The sequence below is a fragment of the Arvicanthis niloticus genome, chromosome 24 (genome assembly GCF_011762505.2).
Source record: "Arvicanthis niloticus isolate mArvNil1 chromosome 24, mArvNil1.pat.X, whole genome shotgun sequence".
NCBI classification, from domain to species: domain Eukaryota; kingdom Metazoa; phylum Chordata; class Mammalia; order Rodentia; family Muridae; genus Arvicanthis; species Arvicanthis niloticus.
The window spans coordinates 9315790-9334416 of NC_133432.1; the positions used below are offsets into that span (position 1 = coordinate 9315790).

An 18627-nucleotide genomic window follows, 5' to 3' on the forward strand; every position below is an offset into this window, starting at 1 on the left:
TAGAGGAGCTGATGTGTGCTCTTTGTTTGAAGAGAACTTTCGGTGTGAAATTGAATATAAATGCCTATTTTATCAGCTTTCCCTTTCTGTGGGAACTTGCTTTTAGTGGTCTATAAGTTTTAAAAAAAAATCAAAACTATTGCAAATTTCTTGTTGTTTTCCAGGCTGAACTCACAGGAATCAAATGGCGTAGGTACAATTTTGGAGGGCACGGGGACTGTGGACCCATAATTTCAGCCCCAGCCCAAGACGATCCAATCCTGTTAAGTTTCATCCGCTGTCTGCAAGCCAACCTGCTATGTGTATGGCGTCGTGATGTCAAGCCAGATTGCAAAGAGCTCTGGATCTTCTGGTGGGGAGATGAACCCAACCTAGTGGGAGTAATACATCATGAACTGCAGGGTAAGGACTTTGTTTTTTCTTAAAAATTATTTGCATATTTTTTTGAACAATTGTACATTTTGGAATTTATATTTAAGAGTTGCTTAAAACAGAGCTCCCAAACAATCAGTAAACAGTATGTTTGTCAGCAGAGCATCCTCACTTTCCCTCTCCCTTTCTGTCTCCACATCATTTCCCTTTCCTCAAACTGTGGTGTTCTTCCCCAGTCATGCTGAAAATTAGACTCTTGTAAAGTCATTGCAAGTCTGTTTTATTATTATTTACAGACAGACAGTCACCATGTAATCTTAAACTTAAAGCGCTCCTTCTGGCTCAGCCTCTTGCAAGCTGGGATACAGGGGCTCACCACCCTTTCCTTCTGGCCTCTAGAATCATTGCTGTTAGAGTTCTGCGTACCCACTGTGCAGTGTCTGGGTGGATACAAGGCTCTGGCCCCATTTTTAAATTAATAGTGAATTGTGAGTAACTATTAAGACAGCTATATGAACAGAAATTGTTTTTTCTCTTTGGACTTTTTCTGCTCAACTCTTTGTTGGCAAATTGAAAATACAGAAATCTAATGCACTCTTTATTGGACAAACCTCAAATTGACCTTGGACACTGTTTTGGGAAAAGATAAATTTCTATAAAGTATCTCACTCAGTTTATTTCTCTTACTGATTTCAGAAATACTAATTTTTAGCTGACTAAATTTTGACTTAAGTTTGCATTTGAACCCTGGAAACTTTGAATTAATGCAAAATATTTGTTAGTTTAAACTATTTTTTATATTTATCATGCATTTACAGTATCAGAAAATATTATTAATAGTTTCCATGCCTCTAGCTGTATTTCTCCTTCATATTGTACAGGATTCTCTAAGTCAGGAGCCACTGCAGGGTTCATTCTGTGGTCGGAGGCAGGCCTTCCCACGCTACTGTGTTGCTCGGGGACTCCCTGAGTCCGAGCTGTGTGAAGCTGTGGGACACCTTGCTTGGCTAGCCCACATCCTCGAGGGGAGTTCTTGCCCTTCTCGCCTGGCTTTAGAACTCAACCTGCTTAATTTAATTAATTTGTTAATTTAGTGGCTGAAATGTTGCAGGCATTGCTGAGATGTTTTGTTAGTTTATGTTCTTATTATTTATTACGGGAAGACATAAAACAAACTCCAGTGTATTCTTGTGGGTCTGTTTTAAAGGTTCTAAATTTGCCTAAAGGATTTCTTGCCAAACTCTTGAAACTTGTTGGCAGCTGTTTGGTTTTTTTTCCCCTCCTGTTGGTTGTGTATCTTGCCACAGCAGCTAGGGGGCAGTACAGCACAGTGGACTAATTGAGCTAACTGGGCTGCAAGCCTTCTTCCTGATGTGTTTGTTCACTGCTCTAGGTGAGGTTGCTTACGCTATATAGTGGGCTCATTGGCATACTCTCAGAACTCACGGCCATCTCCAAATTTTGTGGAATTAGTAGGTGATGGAGATACAATTTGAGCTTCACATCACCTACGGTTTGGCTTTTCAGTCTCCAAGAGAGCTTCTAGATAGATGGTAGATGGTCCTTGTTATATTGTGTTTATTTGAATATAAAAGTATTGCATACTTTTAGTTTTTTCATGTGTGGAGTTTTAAAATTTTTCTTCTTTAGTTTTTAATCTTAAAAAATATTTTAAATTAATACTGATTAATGCATTATCTATTGATCTATTGTGGGAGTACATGTGCACCATGGCATAGCTGTGGAGATCACAGGACAACTTGTGTGAGTTCACTGTCTCCTCCCATGTGTCCCTAAGCTCAGGTGGCTTCGTGACAAGTGCCTATACCCGTTGAGCCAGCTCCTAGCTCTTCTCCGTTATCTTTGGTTCTGTTTCTCTTTACTGATGCCTTAAATTCACTTGGCAACATGTCAGAAAACAAATGGCCTGTCTTGACAGCAGAGTGAGTGCTGTTCTTGGAGCTAAAACTTGTGCATGTGGGCTGCTCTTCCCTAGCTTCTTCATGTCACACACGTACTTCATTAATTTGAGAATATATTGCCAAAGAGTTAAGCAAAGATTGACTTATTTTTAAGTAGTTTTTATTTTGTTCTAGATCATAGAAACATTATTATTATTATTATTTTTTTAAATCAAGGTCTCACTTTGTAGGTCTGGCTGACCTGGAACTTGCTCTGTAGATCAGGTTGGCCTGGAACTCACTGGAATCCACCTGCCTCTGCCTCTGCTTCCCAAGTGCAGGGATTAAAGGTGTGCACCACTTCCTGCAGATGCACTACATTTTAGTTAGTAGATGACCATGTGAAAGAGGCTGAGGAGGCAGCGGGGACAGCTGCTGTCTGAGCATGGGCATGAGCCGATGCTGCTTATTGCATCTTTGTCTGATCCTGTCAGCTGACTGTTGTGCTTGCCCAGGGGAGTGGCGTCTTATTTATGCTCTTTCCTTTTGAGAACTGTGAAGTGTGTGTTCTTGCTGAGCAGCCATGACATTCTGAGTGTCTCCTCTCGGTGTGCTCAACAGTGGGAATGTTAGAGCCGGTCACACCAGTTGTCCACTTCTGCATGGAAAAGTGGCTGAAAGAGTAAATGGCTCAAGCATTAGGAGATATTTGAAATCTAATTAGAAAAGTGAGTGGCATAGTGACATGTAGTCAGGAAAGCCATGGGCAGGGGAGGAACAGAGTTCCTATTGGTTGCCACAGAGTCGAGAGTGTAACACTTTCTTTCCCAGTCTGTTTAAGCATTATCTGATTTTGGGCAATATAAATGTTAGCAGAGTCCTGCTAACAGATGTGTTAGGCACAGGGTAGGCAGCACGGTTATAACATTAACAGAGGTATTGAAGACTATTCATGTTTTTTGGTTCTGTTTTGCACCTTGTCATGGTGCGAATTTGTAGCATACTGCTGGCGAAACAGAGTAAATGCCAAGCTGCTGCCTTGGTACAAGGGCACATGGTATCCACATGTGCACATTAGTGAAGCAGCCGTATGGAGAGCGTGCTCCTTCGGTCCACAGTGTTGGATCTGTAGCTGAGCACTTAGAACGCTCAAGTATCTGGAGCCTGTGAGGGAAGGAAGGTGGTGAGGCGAGGGAAGGTGGCAGGCATTGTGAGCTCCAGAGGTTTGCCTTCTGATGCCTCTATAGTGATGCCTGTGTAGTTCCTACCAGCTGCAAGCCTGTGCTCAGTCTGTTTAACCCGTCATTGTCTGAGCTTCCTCACTAGAAATGGGATTATGAAGCTGAAGTTAACGAAGACCCGAGCTAGCACATGAAGCAGTCCCTCTGGAACTGGAACGTAGCTGTCGGCCGTTGCTACTGCACTAATAACCCTGAGCTCACAGATGACAATTACAGTTTGCCATTCTCTAAGCAATTGACTTGGTTCTGGGTAGCAGGTAGTGCCAAATATTAACATCTACTTTCAAGCTGAAATAATTATTTTCTAGTTTTAATGTTTGAATGGGGAATGCGGAATAATAAAAATATCACAGTAGTAAAGGTAACATGATCAGAGGAGATTTATCTGCATTTTCTATACATTTTTCTCTCTGTATGTGTGTGCATGCTGTGGGTATGTGTGTGTTACTGTGGACATGTGTATATGTGTGTACATGTTGTGGATGTGTGTGTTACTGTGGACATGTGTATATGTGTGTACATGCTGTGGGTGTGTGTGTGTGTTACTGTGGACATGTGTATATGTGTGTACATGCTGTGGGTGTGTGTGTGTGTTACTGTGGACATGTGTATATGTGTGTACATGTTGTGGGTGTGTGTGTGTGTTACTGTGGACATGTGTATATGTGTGTACATGTTGTGGGTGTGTGTGTGTGTTACTGTGGACATGTGTATATGTGTGTACATGTTGTGGATGTGTGTGTTACTGTGGACATGTGTATATGTGTGTACATGCTGTGGGTGTGTGTGTGTGTTACTGTGGACATGTGTATATGTGTGTACATGCTGTGGGTGTGTGTGTGTGTTACTGTGGACATGTGTATATGTGTGTACATGTTGTGGGTGTGTGTGTGTGTTACTGTGGACATGTGTATATGTGTGTACATGTTGTGGGTGTGTGTGTGTGTTACTGTGGACATGTGTATATGTGTGTACATGTTGTGGATGTGTGTGTTACTGTGGACATGTGTATATGTGTGTACATGCTGTGGGTGTGTGTGTGTGTTACTGTGGACATGTGTATATGTGTGTACATGCTGTGGGTGTGTGTGTGTGTTACTGTGGACATGTGTATATGTGTGTACATGTTGTGGGTGTGTGTGTGTGTTACTGTGGACATGTGTATATGTGTGTACATGTTGTGGGTGTGTGTGTGTTACTGTGGACATGTGTATATGTGTGTACATGTTGTGGGTGTGTGTGTGTGTTACTGTGGACATGTGTATATGTGTGTACATGTTGTGGGTGTGTGTGTGTTACTGTGGACATGTGTATATGTGTGTGCATGCTGTGGGTGTGTGTGTGTTACTGTGGACATGTGTATATGTGTGTACATGTTGTGGGTGTGTGTGTGTGTTACTGTGGACATGTGTATATGTGTGTACATGTTGTGGGTGTGTGTGTGTTACTGTGGACATGTGTATATGTGTGTACATGCTGTGGGTGTGTGTGTGTGTTACTGTGGACATGTGTATATGTGTGTACATGTTGTGGGTGTGTGTGTGTGTTACTGTGGACATGTGTATATGTGTGTACATGTTGTGGGTGTGTGTGTGTGTGTTACTGTGGACATGTGTATATGTGTGTACATGCTGTGGGTGTGTGTGTGTGTTACTGTGGACATGTGTATATGTGTGTACATGTTGTGGGTGTGTGTGTGTTACTGTGGACATGTGTATATGTGTGTACATGTTGTGTGTGTGTGTGTGTTACTGTGGACATGTGTATATGTGTGTACATGTTGTGGGTGGGTGTGTGTGCTACTATGGGCATGCCGTAGAGATTGGAGAACAACTGTTGGGAGTCCTCCCACCCCAGATTCTGGGGCTTGGATCCAGGTCTGCTGGCTTGTGTGCCAAGGGCTTTTATCTGTTGAGCCATCTTGCTGGTCCCTTCTCTGCCTTTCGTATCGGACCCAGATTGTTGTGTGCCAAGGACAGTAGTTTTAGCTTGTTGTGCACTCTTACATAGAATTGAGACTGCTGCCACATGTCAAAACAGGGCACCTTGTGAGTGTGTGCGGCTGGATGAGTGCTTCCATTTGTGAATCAGTTAGAGGAATTGATAGCCTAATTAATGTGTGTAAGAGAGGTGCACACACTGTGCTGTGCACAGGTGACTACTAAGAATATGTGCGAGGGTAGACCAGGATGGCCTTGGCCTCACGGGGATGAAAGGTTGTGTCACCACAGCCGACCTAAAACATTGTTATCACATTTATATTTTCCTATATTTGTGTTCTGAATTAGTTAGCCAAAGCTATAAAATAGTAATAGTTTTCATTGTATAATGACTGTGTGAACATTTATGCTTATTTAAATATTTGACTTAATGATTTGTCCATACTGGAGATGTGACATTTATTAAGACTTGAATGAGTAACAAAGTCTTATTGTGAAATTATGGAAAGATATCCACTCAAATTCTTTCATATAAAGAATAGAAAGAGACTCTGTGAACTAGAATTAGTAAACTAAATATGCTTGATATTGCGAGAGCAAGCTGAAGTCTTAACTTCCTGCTGTACATAACATCAGTGTGTTACCACAGGCACTTACTGAGCCATGTAATTAGGTTTTTTTTAAAAGAAAAATGAGACGTTTATACCAAGATCGTAGTGAGATAGAATGTGAAGAGAAGGCTTGTGTTCCGCTGATAAGAAAATTAAGCAATCGGCAAAATTATAAAGATTATTGCTTTAGGGAAAAGTCAAGTTTTGATTTGAGGGTTATTATTGGGAAGCAGGGACATCATGGTCTGATTTTTTTTTTTTCGTCATGAAAACTATATACAGTGAACTCAAGTAAATTATTTTAAAAAATTGTTTATGTTATTTTTAATTATGTGTGTGCATTTGTTTGTCTGTGTGTGAATTTGTGCCCACGAATGTGGGCACCTGAGGAGCTCAGAGCCGTTGGACCTCTTAGAAAGATGGAGTTTTAGGTGTTGGTGCTGCCTCATGGGGGCTCTGGGAACCTCTGTAAGAGCAGGGAGCTCTCTTTTCTGCTGAGCCGTCTCTCCAGCCTGTAATGTCTCCTTTAACAAAATATTGGTTATCTTTGGAGCAGATCAGATTCAGTTGACAGTAGATAAAATCATATTTCATGCATGAATGGGAAAAATTTTGGTGAGGAGTGTCCTGTGTGTGTTGTGGTCATTGCATGGCATTTCTGAGGATTGCCATGTTCCAGTATCTCTCCTGCCCACTGTTTTTTTTTTTTTTTTTTTTTTTCTTTCAGAAGCTTGTCTTTGCATAGCAAACTTTTAAGATTTAATTGGGGTTGTTGTACATTAAAAGGATAAAATTATAGCCCTTGTTCAGGGAGACCAGTTTAAGAGTTTAAGTGTAGGACTGGAAATCAGGAGACTTCATAAATGGTGATTGAGCTAAAGGCCTAATTCAAGAAATAACTGCATATTTGAATTTGCTTTGAAAGGCTTTAGAGACATAGGTATATGTAGAGAAGTGATCTTGGCTTTATTAACACTTTTTGCTGCCATAGTCAAATGACACTATGTTCTCACTGTTCTTTTATATAGGAAAGGGCATGTGTCCCTGACATAAACTGGGGTTTCCATAAGGAGCTTAGATTTTTGTGGGTGAACAAGGTCTGCACACAGGATTCCCTCAGTCTTTACATTAAATGTAGCTGACCCAGCTGCAAACCAAAGTGCAGAAGACATTTCTGCTTTTGTCACATCTCTAATAGTACTGGAGCTTAACCTTGCAACCCCCAGTTAGTTTAGAATAATCCACAGAACCTAGCAGATTGCACTTTGACAACAGGATGGAAGATAAATGAAGTGCTTTTGGGTCAGTAGAAACTCGATACAAATGCTTTGATAACTGTTACGTCTGCTAGTCTAAAGCGTCTTGCTGAAGTGCTAGGCTCTGCCTGTGCTTATTGGAAGAGGCCTCTCCTTTGCCTTTTACCATCCACTGGCATGCTGGAAAACACAAGGCCTGTGGCAAGGCTTGGATGAGGCAGCAGGTAGTGCTTCGGCTGCCTTGAGTTCTGTGCTCTCTGTGTAGGAGACTAATGTGGCTTGTAGATCTCTATGCTGAATTTATTGTCAGTAATGGTTAGAAAGATGTTGATAAGCACAATTTCCATTTGATTTTGTTTTACGCTTCTGTAGTTGGAAATGGGTACTTAATCTGCTCAGCCATGAGTGTTATTAGCAGCTAAGGTTTTTACAACTGGTCTCAAGTATGGAAACCACGAGGGTAACATAGACCAGACACACAGTCAAGCTTCCCTGCAGATGGAATCTCATTGTAGACTCATTTTCTGACTGAGCTGATGCCCTAATGTGACCTGAAGTGATTCCCTGGGATCCACTACAGCTGGTCAGTGTTCTGTGGTTTTCTTTAGACTTTCCCACAAGTCTGGGCCACATACCCTCTTACAAACTCAATGTTGGTGAGTGCCGTGTCTGTGTGGTTGGGTGTTACCCTTGCAGTGAGTTCAGCCACTGCACATTATCCTTGAGGCCCATCTCGGGCTGAACTAAAGGCCTTCTTCTGTACTGCCCACATGACGGTGCAGGTGGTCTATGATGTTACGGTACTGGGACTGAGTTTGAAGACTGCCAGGGGCCTGTGGTGACAGCACACCTTCGGTCTAGAGATGATCACACAGCACAACCTGCCTGACTGAGCAAGGAATACAAGGGATGAAGTCAGTTATTCTTGTGTTGAATCAGTTTGTATGCGTGCAGTGGAAAAACAAAGATTAGAGCTCCAACTGTCTGCCATTAATTAGCCTCTTTCCCGTACATGTAGAATATCTCATGTTTAGAAGTTACTTTTATTTTTCAGTTTTCTGGGCTTGGGGAGGAGACAAGATGCCTTTCTGAGTTAACTATGAAAGGCTTTTGTTTGTCAGGACGGCTTCCTGGCATAGGGTGTCCTGGAGGGCAGGCTACAAGTGTCTTCTGAGAAGTGAGGCAGGAACCTCAAAGGTGCCATCTCCACACTAAGATGACTTTTCTTTTTCACAGTTGGTCTTGAACTTGTTTAAATGTGAGCTATTTTGGTGCTTGCTGTTTATAAGGAATTATGCTATTCACACAGATATATTTAGCCTAAAGTAGACAAATTCAGATACTCTATGCTGAGTTTCAGGTACTGTATTTTTAGGTTGTTTTAGAAAGCCTAGTAGATGTTTATAATGAGAAGCATGCCTGCAGTGGCATCCTTGGACAGAAGGATGTCTGTGTGAGAAGGGCAAAGGTGTTTGATGGCAGAAGCCATCTCTACTGCCTTAAGTGACCTTGTGTGTCACACGTTACAGAGGCTAAGGCAGTACTACAGGGAACCTTTTGTTCTCCTCTTCCCTGCGTTCTCCTGGGAAACCTTGAACTCACCCCAGGCCCTGCCCTCCAAGTGCTAAGATTGCAGGTGTGTACCTCGTAATGAATCACACGGGGTTCTGTGTTGAGGACAGTGGTCTCCCAGGATCGCTGGCTTTGGCTCTGTGAGGTGAGGTCCTGAACATTTTGTGTGGGAATCTCAGGTAGGACCCTGCTGTTTTAAACTGTATGTCTGGGAAGCTGCAGCTTGCCCTGAGCAGGAGCTGGCTGAACTTACAAGCATGGTGTGTGTAGAACTAATAAGGCTGCTTGATCAGCAAGGATTATGACTCCACGTTCATGATGTATGCCATAACGAATGCTTCTCTTTCATATATTTTATTGGTGGAATTATTTTTATTTGTACTTGTTGTACCTAATTTTACAGTAGCAGTAAACTAGGAAGGATAATGGCCTGGAAACCAGACAGTGATCAGATATTTATAGTTAGTGTCTTGTGTGCCAGGTATTTTGATCAATCTTTCAGTAGAAAGTAGTTTTGCCTCTACTTTTTTTTTTTTTTTCCGTCTTTCTTTGGATGACTTATAGGAAATAGTCAAGGTTCTGCTGCTTTGCCTTTACCTCTGGTGATGATTAAATAGTATGGGGTAGATTTAGTATATACAGAATAAATGGTGGTGGCTTTTGCTGTGTTGGGACTGTTACCTTAGCACTGTCTCTGTTGAGAAGCTTTCTTTAAAGAATAGAACACATACTTTCTGTCAACTTTTAAGATGTTTTAAGTTTGATTCATTCTTTCAGAGCGTGCATATTATGTACACATGCATCTATGCATACTACAGTGCATATGTGGAGATCAGAAGATGCATTGTGGGACTCTTCTCTTTCTGGGATGTGGGCTGGAACTCAGCCGCAAGCACCTTTGCCGGATGGTCCACCCTGCTGGTTTGTTTGCAGTTTACCTTTCGCCAATTGTTGATGGCGTCTTCAGAAACACCAGAATCCTTTTTAGGCAAGTGCTTAGTACCTGAGCTTGAGAAGTGGGAATCTAGAAGAAGCTGGCTTTGTCATGTAGTTTCCATGTAGAAGTCTGAGTACGGGGTAATTGAGCTGGAAGAAACATACTGACTGAAAGTCTTCTTCACCTGATTATTCACGGCAGTTTCATCTGACCCCGTGCTCCTGCTATAGGCATTTATATGGTGGATGCTGCCAGAGCCAAGCCTCATGAGCTGCTGTTTAGTCCACGAAAGTGACGCTCAGATAGTGTGGTCATTGTGCTCTCTCTCATCGTGTGGACATCTAACTTAAATGCAGAGAGCGCTTTAGAATGCTGGTTCTGAGCACTCAGAGCGTGGTGGATTCCTATAATTGTAGCATTCATAGGCAGAGGCAGGGGAATTGTCATTAGGTGTGAGTTCTAGGCCAGCTAGTGCTATGTCTCAAGACTTGTCACAAACAAACCAGAACAAAGAAATTGAAAGCATTTTCTAGTTTCTTTACTTCTTTCTCAGAGTCTGTAACTCTTTAAAATTGGTGAGTTAAGCTTGAAACTGTTTTGTTTGCTTTTTGAGACAGGGTCTCCCTGTGTAACTCTAGCTGTCCTCGAACTCACTGTATACACTAGACTGGCCTTGACCTCACAGAAGCTTTATTTAAAAAGGAAAGATGGAAAAAGCTAAAGGAAGAGTTTTACCTGACTCTCACATGGAAGTGGCTGGCGTGCCTTTTAGAACTAGCTCTTCTCCCTTCCTCTGGAGCAAATGCTCTGAACCTTCAGCAGCCAGTCCACCTGGAGAGATTCTCAGCCTGTGGCCATGTCATCGCATATATCGCATATTGTGCGGGAATTCCAGGCAGAAACACCAGAGCTATTCTGAGGAACCAGGAGAGAGCCTGTGAGAAGCCAGCCAGCGTTGAGATCTGGCCCACAGACTCACCTGCTGCTCTCCCCACCACCCCAATCCCATTTTTTTTTTTTTTAAACTTTGCACAAAGGAAAAAGATATCATTGACTTGCCAAGTGGCTGAGATCCACAGGACTGTTCTGTCAAAGTTTGAGTGCCTGTTGTTTTGAGAAGACAGAAAACTAACCTTGCCTTTGCTATATTTAGGAGGAATGGGTTATAATTACCAATATGCTAAGTCCTGTAAGAAGAATTTGAATTACATAAGTAGAGTAAAGCTACTAACTGTTAAAGGAAACCAAACTGTTGGTTTTTATTCAGTATTTTGGCTCTAGAATAATATTGCTTAAAAGACAGCCTGATCATGGAACAGCTCTAGGAATAATTTAGCAGAGATGCACAGGTGACCAGCTAGAGCAGTGGTTCTCAGCCTCTGGGTCATGACCTATTTATTTTAATTTTTAAAGATGCATTTTATTATATGTGTATGAGTGTATGTAGGACTTTGATGATTTTTAAAATTAGAGGTGGCATGAAAATATTGCTGGTATTCACGTGGGGTTGTTAATGGGCTCACATTGAAAGAAGCATCCCTTGTAACTCAGCAGCCAGGCACGGATGCGCGCGCTCTGTAGGGAAACAGTTGATTATGTGTATGTCAATACAGTACTGTAGATCTCACCAGGCATCCTTTCTGCCTACCGGGAGATAGGCAGTTAGAAAGCAGGTGTGGTCCCAGTGAGGACATGGCCATCTTTCCTGGCCTTCAGCTCTTGGGATGAAGTAATCCTGACCTGTCAGTCACCTGTCACCCTGAATGCTTGTAGGAGAAGGAAGAAGAGGAAAAGTGGTTAGTGAAGATCATAGAAACTTGCTAGTGCCCAAACTGGAAGAAAGTTTGGTGTTAAAGATGTGTGTGTGTGTGTGTGTGTGTGTGTATGTATGTATGTATGTATGTATGTGAGTGAGTGACAGCGAGTCTATCAGGTTTGATTTATGGTTGAAGATAATTCCTCTGGCTTTACCTTTGAACCAGACATTCTGAAGGGCTGGTTTATACTTTACTCTTTCTTTTCATAATCTGGAGAAGAGAGGAGACTTGTTGATAAACGATCCGAGTTTTGTTAACCAGCTCTTGAATCTAGTCATTGAGTTATTACCACATGAGAAGATCAGTCAGATGGCCCCAGGAAGCTATTTCATTTCCTCCCGTGACTTCATGGGAGTAGACGGGTGAAGAAATCCTAAATATTTCACTTTATTGGAGAGCAGTAAGAACTGAAGTCTAAACTAAAACGTTCATGAATCCTTGGAGTTTGCAAGTAGTGTCGTCTAGCTCCAGATTTGTCTTAAGTGCTTATACTGGAACTGTAATAGACAATTGTAGATGATTTTCTTTCTGATACCAGTCTCTGATTGCTATAGTCATGTCCCAGAAGACGGCCATAGGAGCTAATGACAGTGTGTCGGGAGTTACCTAAGACTGTGGTGCATCTTCAGCTTCAGAAAAAAAAATGACGGTGGGTTACAGCTCCCTGTGACCTTTCTCCTTTAGGCCCATACATAAGAACCCTGTGTACTTAGGAATTGCTTGAGATACCAGTAGGTGCTAAGCCTATTGTCTTGTATAATTTGATTATTAGGACTAAACATACTTAATTTTGTTTCCCTCATAATAAGATGAAGGCTTTTTGGGATGTTTTGGGGGGAGGTGGTTATATTCATATAGATTAACTTTGTATCTCTGTCCAATTGTTTGGGTGTAAAAAGAAATGCTTGTACTAGAAAGTGCCAGTTTGTAAGTGTCAGCATATGTGGGTGGAAAGACTGCAGGCTTACATGTCTGATACTCACAACTTGTGGGGTTTTCCCTCTTAGTTACTTTTATTCAAATAAAGTAGCACTCCCATCATTTATAGAAATTAACTTATTTATTATTATTGAATAATTGCTTTGAATCCTCTGGGTTTCTGAAAAGATGCTTTGTGCATACTGTGTTCTAATGACAGACATGCCTTTGAGGCTCTGTGCGTGTGACTATAAGATGTTTTCTGTTAGCAGACGCTGAGCTGCTTGTGGGCTGCTGATCTTAGACTCAGGCAGTTCAGTTACTCTGTCCTAGGAACGCTCCCCAGCAGAGCTAGCTAGAACCACCTTTTAAAAGTTTTTAAAAAATTTGTATGTGTTTTGCCTGCATATATATCTGTTTGCTACGTGTGTGCCTGGTGCCTGTAGAGGCCAGAAAAGGGCACAAGATCTCTTGGAACTGGAGTCACAGATGGCTGTGAGATGCCATGTGGGTGCTGGGTACTAAACTCTAGTCCTGTGCAACAGCATCAACTGCATCTTGATTGCAGAACCATCTCTTCAACCTTCAGGAACAAATGTAAACTGAATATAATAGAAGATTAAAATGTAAGGTGGCAGTCATTGAGAAAGGATTTTAGCACTGATAGCGGAATAGAAATCATTTGGTTCTTGCGATAAGTGGCTACCCTTGTTAACTTGAGTTAAGCTTGGAATATTTTAGAATTATTTTTCTGATGTCTTCTTTAACCATGTACATTAATCTTGTATTTCATTAAACTTACTTTGAATTTGTAAGTTTGCCTGCTTTTAAGTATCATTGAAGCTATGGTAGCCCATGTGTTGGCTTAGAAACCAGAGTGACTGGCGTCGGTGATGAGTTTTCTAGTCTCAGACTCCTGCTGCCCTGAATGGACAGCCAGCATTCGCCCTCAAAGGGAAGGAGCTTTGTTAGCTAGGCAGTCTGCAGCACTCAACTGTCCATGAACTCTGTTCAGTATGGTGGCCATATGCCACATGTGGCTATGCAAGATGTTCATTATAATTAAATATATAGTTCAGACCCTGGTAAAGTTCCTATCTTCAGCCATGATTCATTTCAGTTGTTCAGAGGTCACATGTCGCTGGTGACATCCTGCTGGACAGTGTAAATAAAAACCTTTCTATTGCCTCGACAGTTCTGTTGGCAGTGTTGTCTAGATTGTGTTCTATTCTAAGGAAGAGGCATTAGAGGTGCCGTCTGAACAGAAGGACCCAGCAAGATGTCCTGGGAAGGTGTCCTGTCGTTTGCCCAGGGCTTATTGAAAGTGTCAGAGGTTTCTCCTCCTTCCTTTCTGAGATGGTAGTAAGTTTACTTATGATGGCAGAGAGCTAATTTTTTAGTGATTTTTTTTTCCGCAGGCATCTCATGCACAGCTCAGATGGTGAGCCATCTCAACAGCCTGCCGTGTCCAAATGCTGCCACGGCTGTTGGCTGCGTTGGGAAGCTTCTTTATTTCTCATGAAAACACTTTCTTGTGTACATTTTTCTTAAACCTAGGCAGGATTTGTGGCTTATTTTTGAGCAGTTAGGCTTATGTGCCAAAGAAACTGTAGCAGATGAACTGAGCCAGTGTTTAGATCTCAGTGTCCTTGGTAGACATGACGACATTGAGGACAGATCTCAGTGAGGGATTGTCGAGGTTGGCTGTCTGTAGGAGATGGGTAAGGGAGCAGAGGTAGGAAGTCCACCAGTTTTGGCGGTGGCATTCCTCGATGGAATTTTTTTGTGTAAGGGTGGAGAAAACAGGCAGAGTAGCGGCCACCACTCTTGATCGCCATTGCTCTGTTACTTAGCCACAAGCTCCTGCTGCCTTGCATGCTCTGCAGTCACAGATAACCTGTACCCTAGAATCAGGAGCCAGTGATTTCCCTGTCCTTGAAGTTGCTTTTGCCAGGGTATTTTCTCACAATAGCAGGAAAAGGGACTAGGACAGCTGTTACGTAGTGTCCTCTCACAGTTGTGTATGCAGTTAGCTGTTATGTAGTGTGTTTGCACAGTTTTGTGTATGCAGTTAGCTGTTATGTAGTGTGTTTGCACAGTTTTGTGTACGCAGTTAGCTGTTATGTAGTGTGTTTGCAGTTTTGTGTATGCAGTTAGCTGTTATATAGTGTGTTTGCACAGTTGTGTGTATGCACAGTTAGCTGTTATGTAGTGTTTGCACAGTTGTGTGTACACAGCTGTGATGCAGTGTGTTTGCACAGTTGTGTGTACACAGTTAGCTGTTATGTAGTGTGTTTGCACAGTTGTGTGCAGTTAGCTGTTATATAGTGTGTTTGCACAGTTGTGTGTACGCACAGTTAGCTGTTATATAGTGTGTTTGCATAGTTGTGTGTACGCACAGTTAGCTGTTATATAGTGTGTTTGCACAGTTGTGTGTACGCACAGTTAGCTGTTAGGTAGTGTGCTCACAGAGTTGTGTGTATGCACTGTATGAACAGTTTTCCTGAACATCACCTGGGCTACTTCTGAAGTAATCTTGGGGTTTGATATTGGGCTAGTGTTTTAAAGAGGCTCTTAGGACAGTGGTGTGTAATCTGCGACATAAGGCTGTTTGTTTGGTGTTAGTGTTCTCAGAGGTCTGGGGTGATGCCATGGCATCTCCTCAGTAGTGCTCTCAGGGATATGATGGTGCTACACTCAGTCTTTACTCTCCTTGAGTGTAGTGAGAAAGCTGTCCAGCTCGTGTCAGAGCCTGCACTGATTCCACTGAAGACTCTTCCTGTGAGGTGGGCCAGAGGCCCTGGGTGCTGTTGTGTGACTGGGGTCTTTAGGTGCCATGCTTTGAGGTCGCTCTGTTGAGTTGTCTCCACGTCAGTTGGATGAGTACAGTCTGTCGTAATTGATGGCTCAGAGCCTTAGAAAAAGTCAGGAGGAAGGGAGTCACTTATTAGGAGTATTTTATTTCAAGAGAGAGCCTCATTTTGGTTAAACTGTGGTTAAATCCTATTAGAGTTGAAACCCTAGCTCAGGGGAGGCTCACTTGGAACCCGGGACTTACTCCATTTGATGCATCATCTGCAATACTGCCACTGTATAGCATCTGGGAGGGGTCATTTTAGGGCTGTGTGAGCAGCTTGAGCCCTGATAGCAATGTGACCTCTCACTTAGTAGCTGGCAGAGAGCAGTGAGGAGGCAGAGTGAGAAAACTAGTTAGGAAAGGAAGGTTGGCATGGCCGAGTGCCCTGACTATGAGCTGTGTTGCTTATATAAACATGAAACCCCAGGCCAGACTCAGCCATATATGATAACCTTCAGTTCCTTTTTTTTCTTGTAATGCAATAATTTGAAAAACTTTTTTAACGTGACCATAGGTATCCCATTTAATTTAAAATAGAATTTCTTACAAGAAATTCAACATGAGGCATATTGTATCGGTTTGTGGTCGCCTAGAAAAGCAAGCTCTTGTATGTGCACTGATAATGGGTACCTCCCGTGCTGCTAATTTAAAACCATTAGGCTCAGAGCAGTTCTCCGAGTCATTGAAAATTCATCTGCAGGTCCATTTTAATTGACCAAGAAGTCCACCTGTGCTTTTACCAGGAATGCCCCTCTGGTCTACTCACTGTGAGCTGCAGGTGGTGCCTCTTGCCGTGTGGGAGCTTTAATGTGTCCAGTTGTTACTGTTTTTTCACCCAGGCCACACTTACAGTTTTTTTTGAAACTTTATTCGTCATCTACAACATTTGAGTTAGTATTGTTTTCTCTTACCTATGATTAGAGCAATTGAACCTTGTTCCCAAAATGACAGGTGTCACATGAGTAACATTTAAAGATAGCTTTCCACAGAGATGTGTCTGCCAGCTCTGTGGAGCAGCTGGGGTATAGCCATTTCTTCAGATGACTGGGTTTCATATTTAAATATTGTTGTAAGCTCATGGATCCAAGCATGGCCGTGCCTGTCGTGTTTGCTCCTGGAATGACTTTGTTTTTTTCTGTTAGAGGATTGACTTTTGATTCTGCCACCATGGTTCCTTAGTAGTTGGTGCTCTCCTTGATGAGCTCTTTGTTGTGATGGAGTCTTTTACCATTTTATGGTCCAGATCTAGACTCAGCCAAGGATTTTGGGAGCCTCTAATTGGGGATGTAGGACCATGATCTGGGTTTGGGATGCTTTTTGCTGCGTAGTCATGGTAAAACTCCAGGAACTAGATCTAGGTAGAGATTTTGTGGACTAAAGTTTCAGATTTGCCATAGAGTGGTAGAGCACGTGGCTAGCCATCCCTCTAAAGTACACAGCACTTCCTAGTTCAAGATCACAGGCTTTTCCTTTTATAGCATCCTCTTATGCTTGTGTCTTTGTTCATGCAAAAGAACTGGCTCTCCAGGATTCTTTACTTACTTTAATCCCACAAGGTGCATTGTAGTACTGTCATCAACACAAAGAATGGATGGATGCATATATGTCACTGAGAGATAATAAACTATATAGAGAACTCTGGACTGATGGTAAAAATGGCAGCATCTTAAGTTCCGTTTGGGTGCCAGTGGGGAGAGAAGGCTGACAAAAAGGAGAACAACTTACATTGGAGACTTTCCTCCCCTTTGGTTTCTGATATAGGGTCTCACTGTGTAGACCTCAGTGTCCTAGAACTCAGTCTGTAGGTCAGGCTGACCTCAAATTTGCAGAGATCCACTTGCCTCTGACTCTCAAGTGTTGGGATTAAAGGTGTGTATCACCACCACCTGGCTTGAAGACTTTTCAAGAGTATATATTTAAAATTTTAAATTTCTTTTAAATGTCTTACTTCATATGTATGAGGGTTTTGCCTGCATGCATTTATGTGTACTGTGTTCATGTCTGGTGCTCACAGAAGCCACAGAAGGCCATCAGATTCCTCTGTAACTCTAGTTAGACGGTGGTGAGCCTCCATGTGGCTGCTGGGATCCGAATCTCTGTCCTTTGCAAGAGTAGCCAGTGCTCTCAGCCTCTGAGCTAGCTCTCCAGCCCCATTATGGTTGACTGGTAGCACCCCTCTTTAATCTTAATACTCAGGAGGCAGAGACAGAGATGGGTGGGTCTCTGTGAGTTAGAGGCTGTCCTGGAATATATTCTGAGACTCTATCTAAAAATAAACAATAAAGATAATTATAAAAGAAGCACTCATAATCTGCCACATGCTGGGAATATATGTTTGGAGGTTTTTTTTGGAGGGGTAAGCCTGAGTCAGAACTCTGCAATGAATGGCTGAAGGTAAAATCTGACTTCTTTTCATGGAATGCTATACATTTAATGTTTGCATTACTAATTTCAAAGTTTCCATTTTCTTTGGCAGCAGTGTAAAGATAGCCCCGTGTGCTGGGGTGCTAGTGCTCTAAGTGGGCCTAGGAGAGCCAGCGAAGGTGCTCTGCTCACTGCTGTGTGTGCACTCTTGCAGTGACATTAGTACTGCTGCTTCACTTGCCTTTGCCAGGGCTGCAGGCTGGTTAACTCAGGAGAACGACATACTGAGCAGGAGTTGACACACAGGCCAGAGCAGGAGAGGGTAGACAAGGGGACCTGTGGAGGTGGTGACTTAAGAGTGAACAGTGGCTGCTAAAGGAGCTGCTGGTAGGGACTGAGAGGCCTGAGCCATAGTAAAAACCAGGGTAGCAGTTAAGGCCCAGAACACATGCTTAGAAGCAAGGGATTAGATGCTTGTCATTTAGAGCTCAGAGCATCCATACATTGAAAGAGACTCTACAAAGTAGGTTCCAACTCGTTACCACATGGCATAGGGCTTCAGTCTACTCATACTCAGCCTTGGAAGTTCAGAGCTAGTTGGAGTTTGGCATCTCCCTCCCTCCCTGGTCTGGCGGGGCTCATGAGCAGCTAGGAATTACTGGTGCTTTGTGGCAGATTAGGTTGTGGGAGGTTCTCTTCTCTCTCAGAGTAAACAGATTTAGATGATCTTGTTTCATAAACTCTTAATCTGTGTGCTGAAGCTTGGAGTGAGATTGAGTTTTGGAAGCAGATAGCAAGACGTGGTACTGTACATCACTGACATGTGGAAGATGCAGCCCAA

At 42.6% G+C, this 18627-nt stretch overlaps 1 protein-coding gene across 4 annotated transcripts in view; it reads left to right on the top strand.

Moving 5' to 3' along the window:
• Med13l (mediator complex subunit 13L) overlaps positions 1 to 18627 on the top strand; it is a 216841-nt gene that overhangs the window by 36488 nt on the left and 161726 nt on the right. For 3 of the 4 annotated variants that reach the window (XM_076922605.1, XM_076922607.1, XM_076922606.1), the window contains exon 2: positions 165 to 402. In XM_076922605.1, coding sequence (XP_076778720.1) covers positions 165 to 402 — 238 coding nt within the window. Of the gene's footprint in view, positions 1 to 164; positions 403 to 18627 lie in introns of those variants that run through there. The other variant, XM_076922608.1, reaches the window with a different exon arrangement.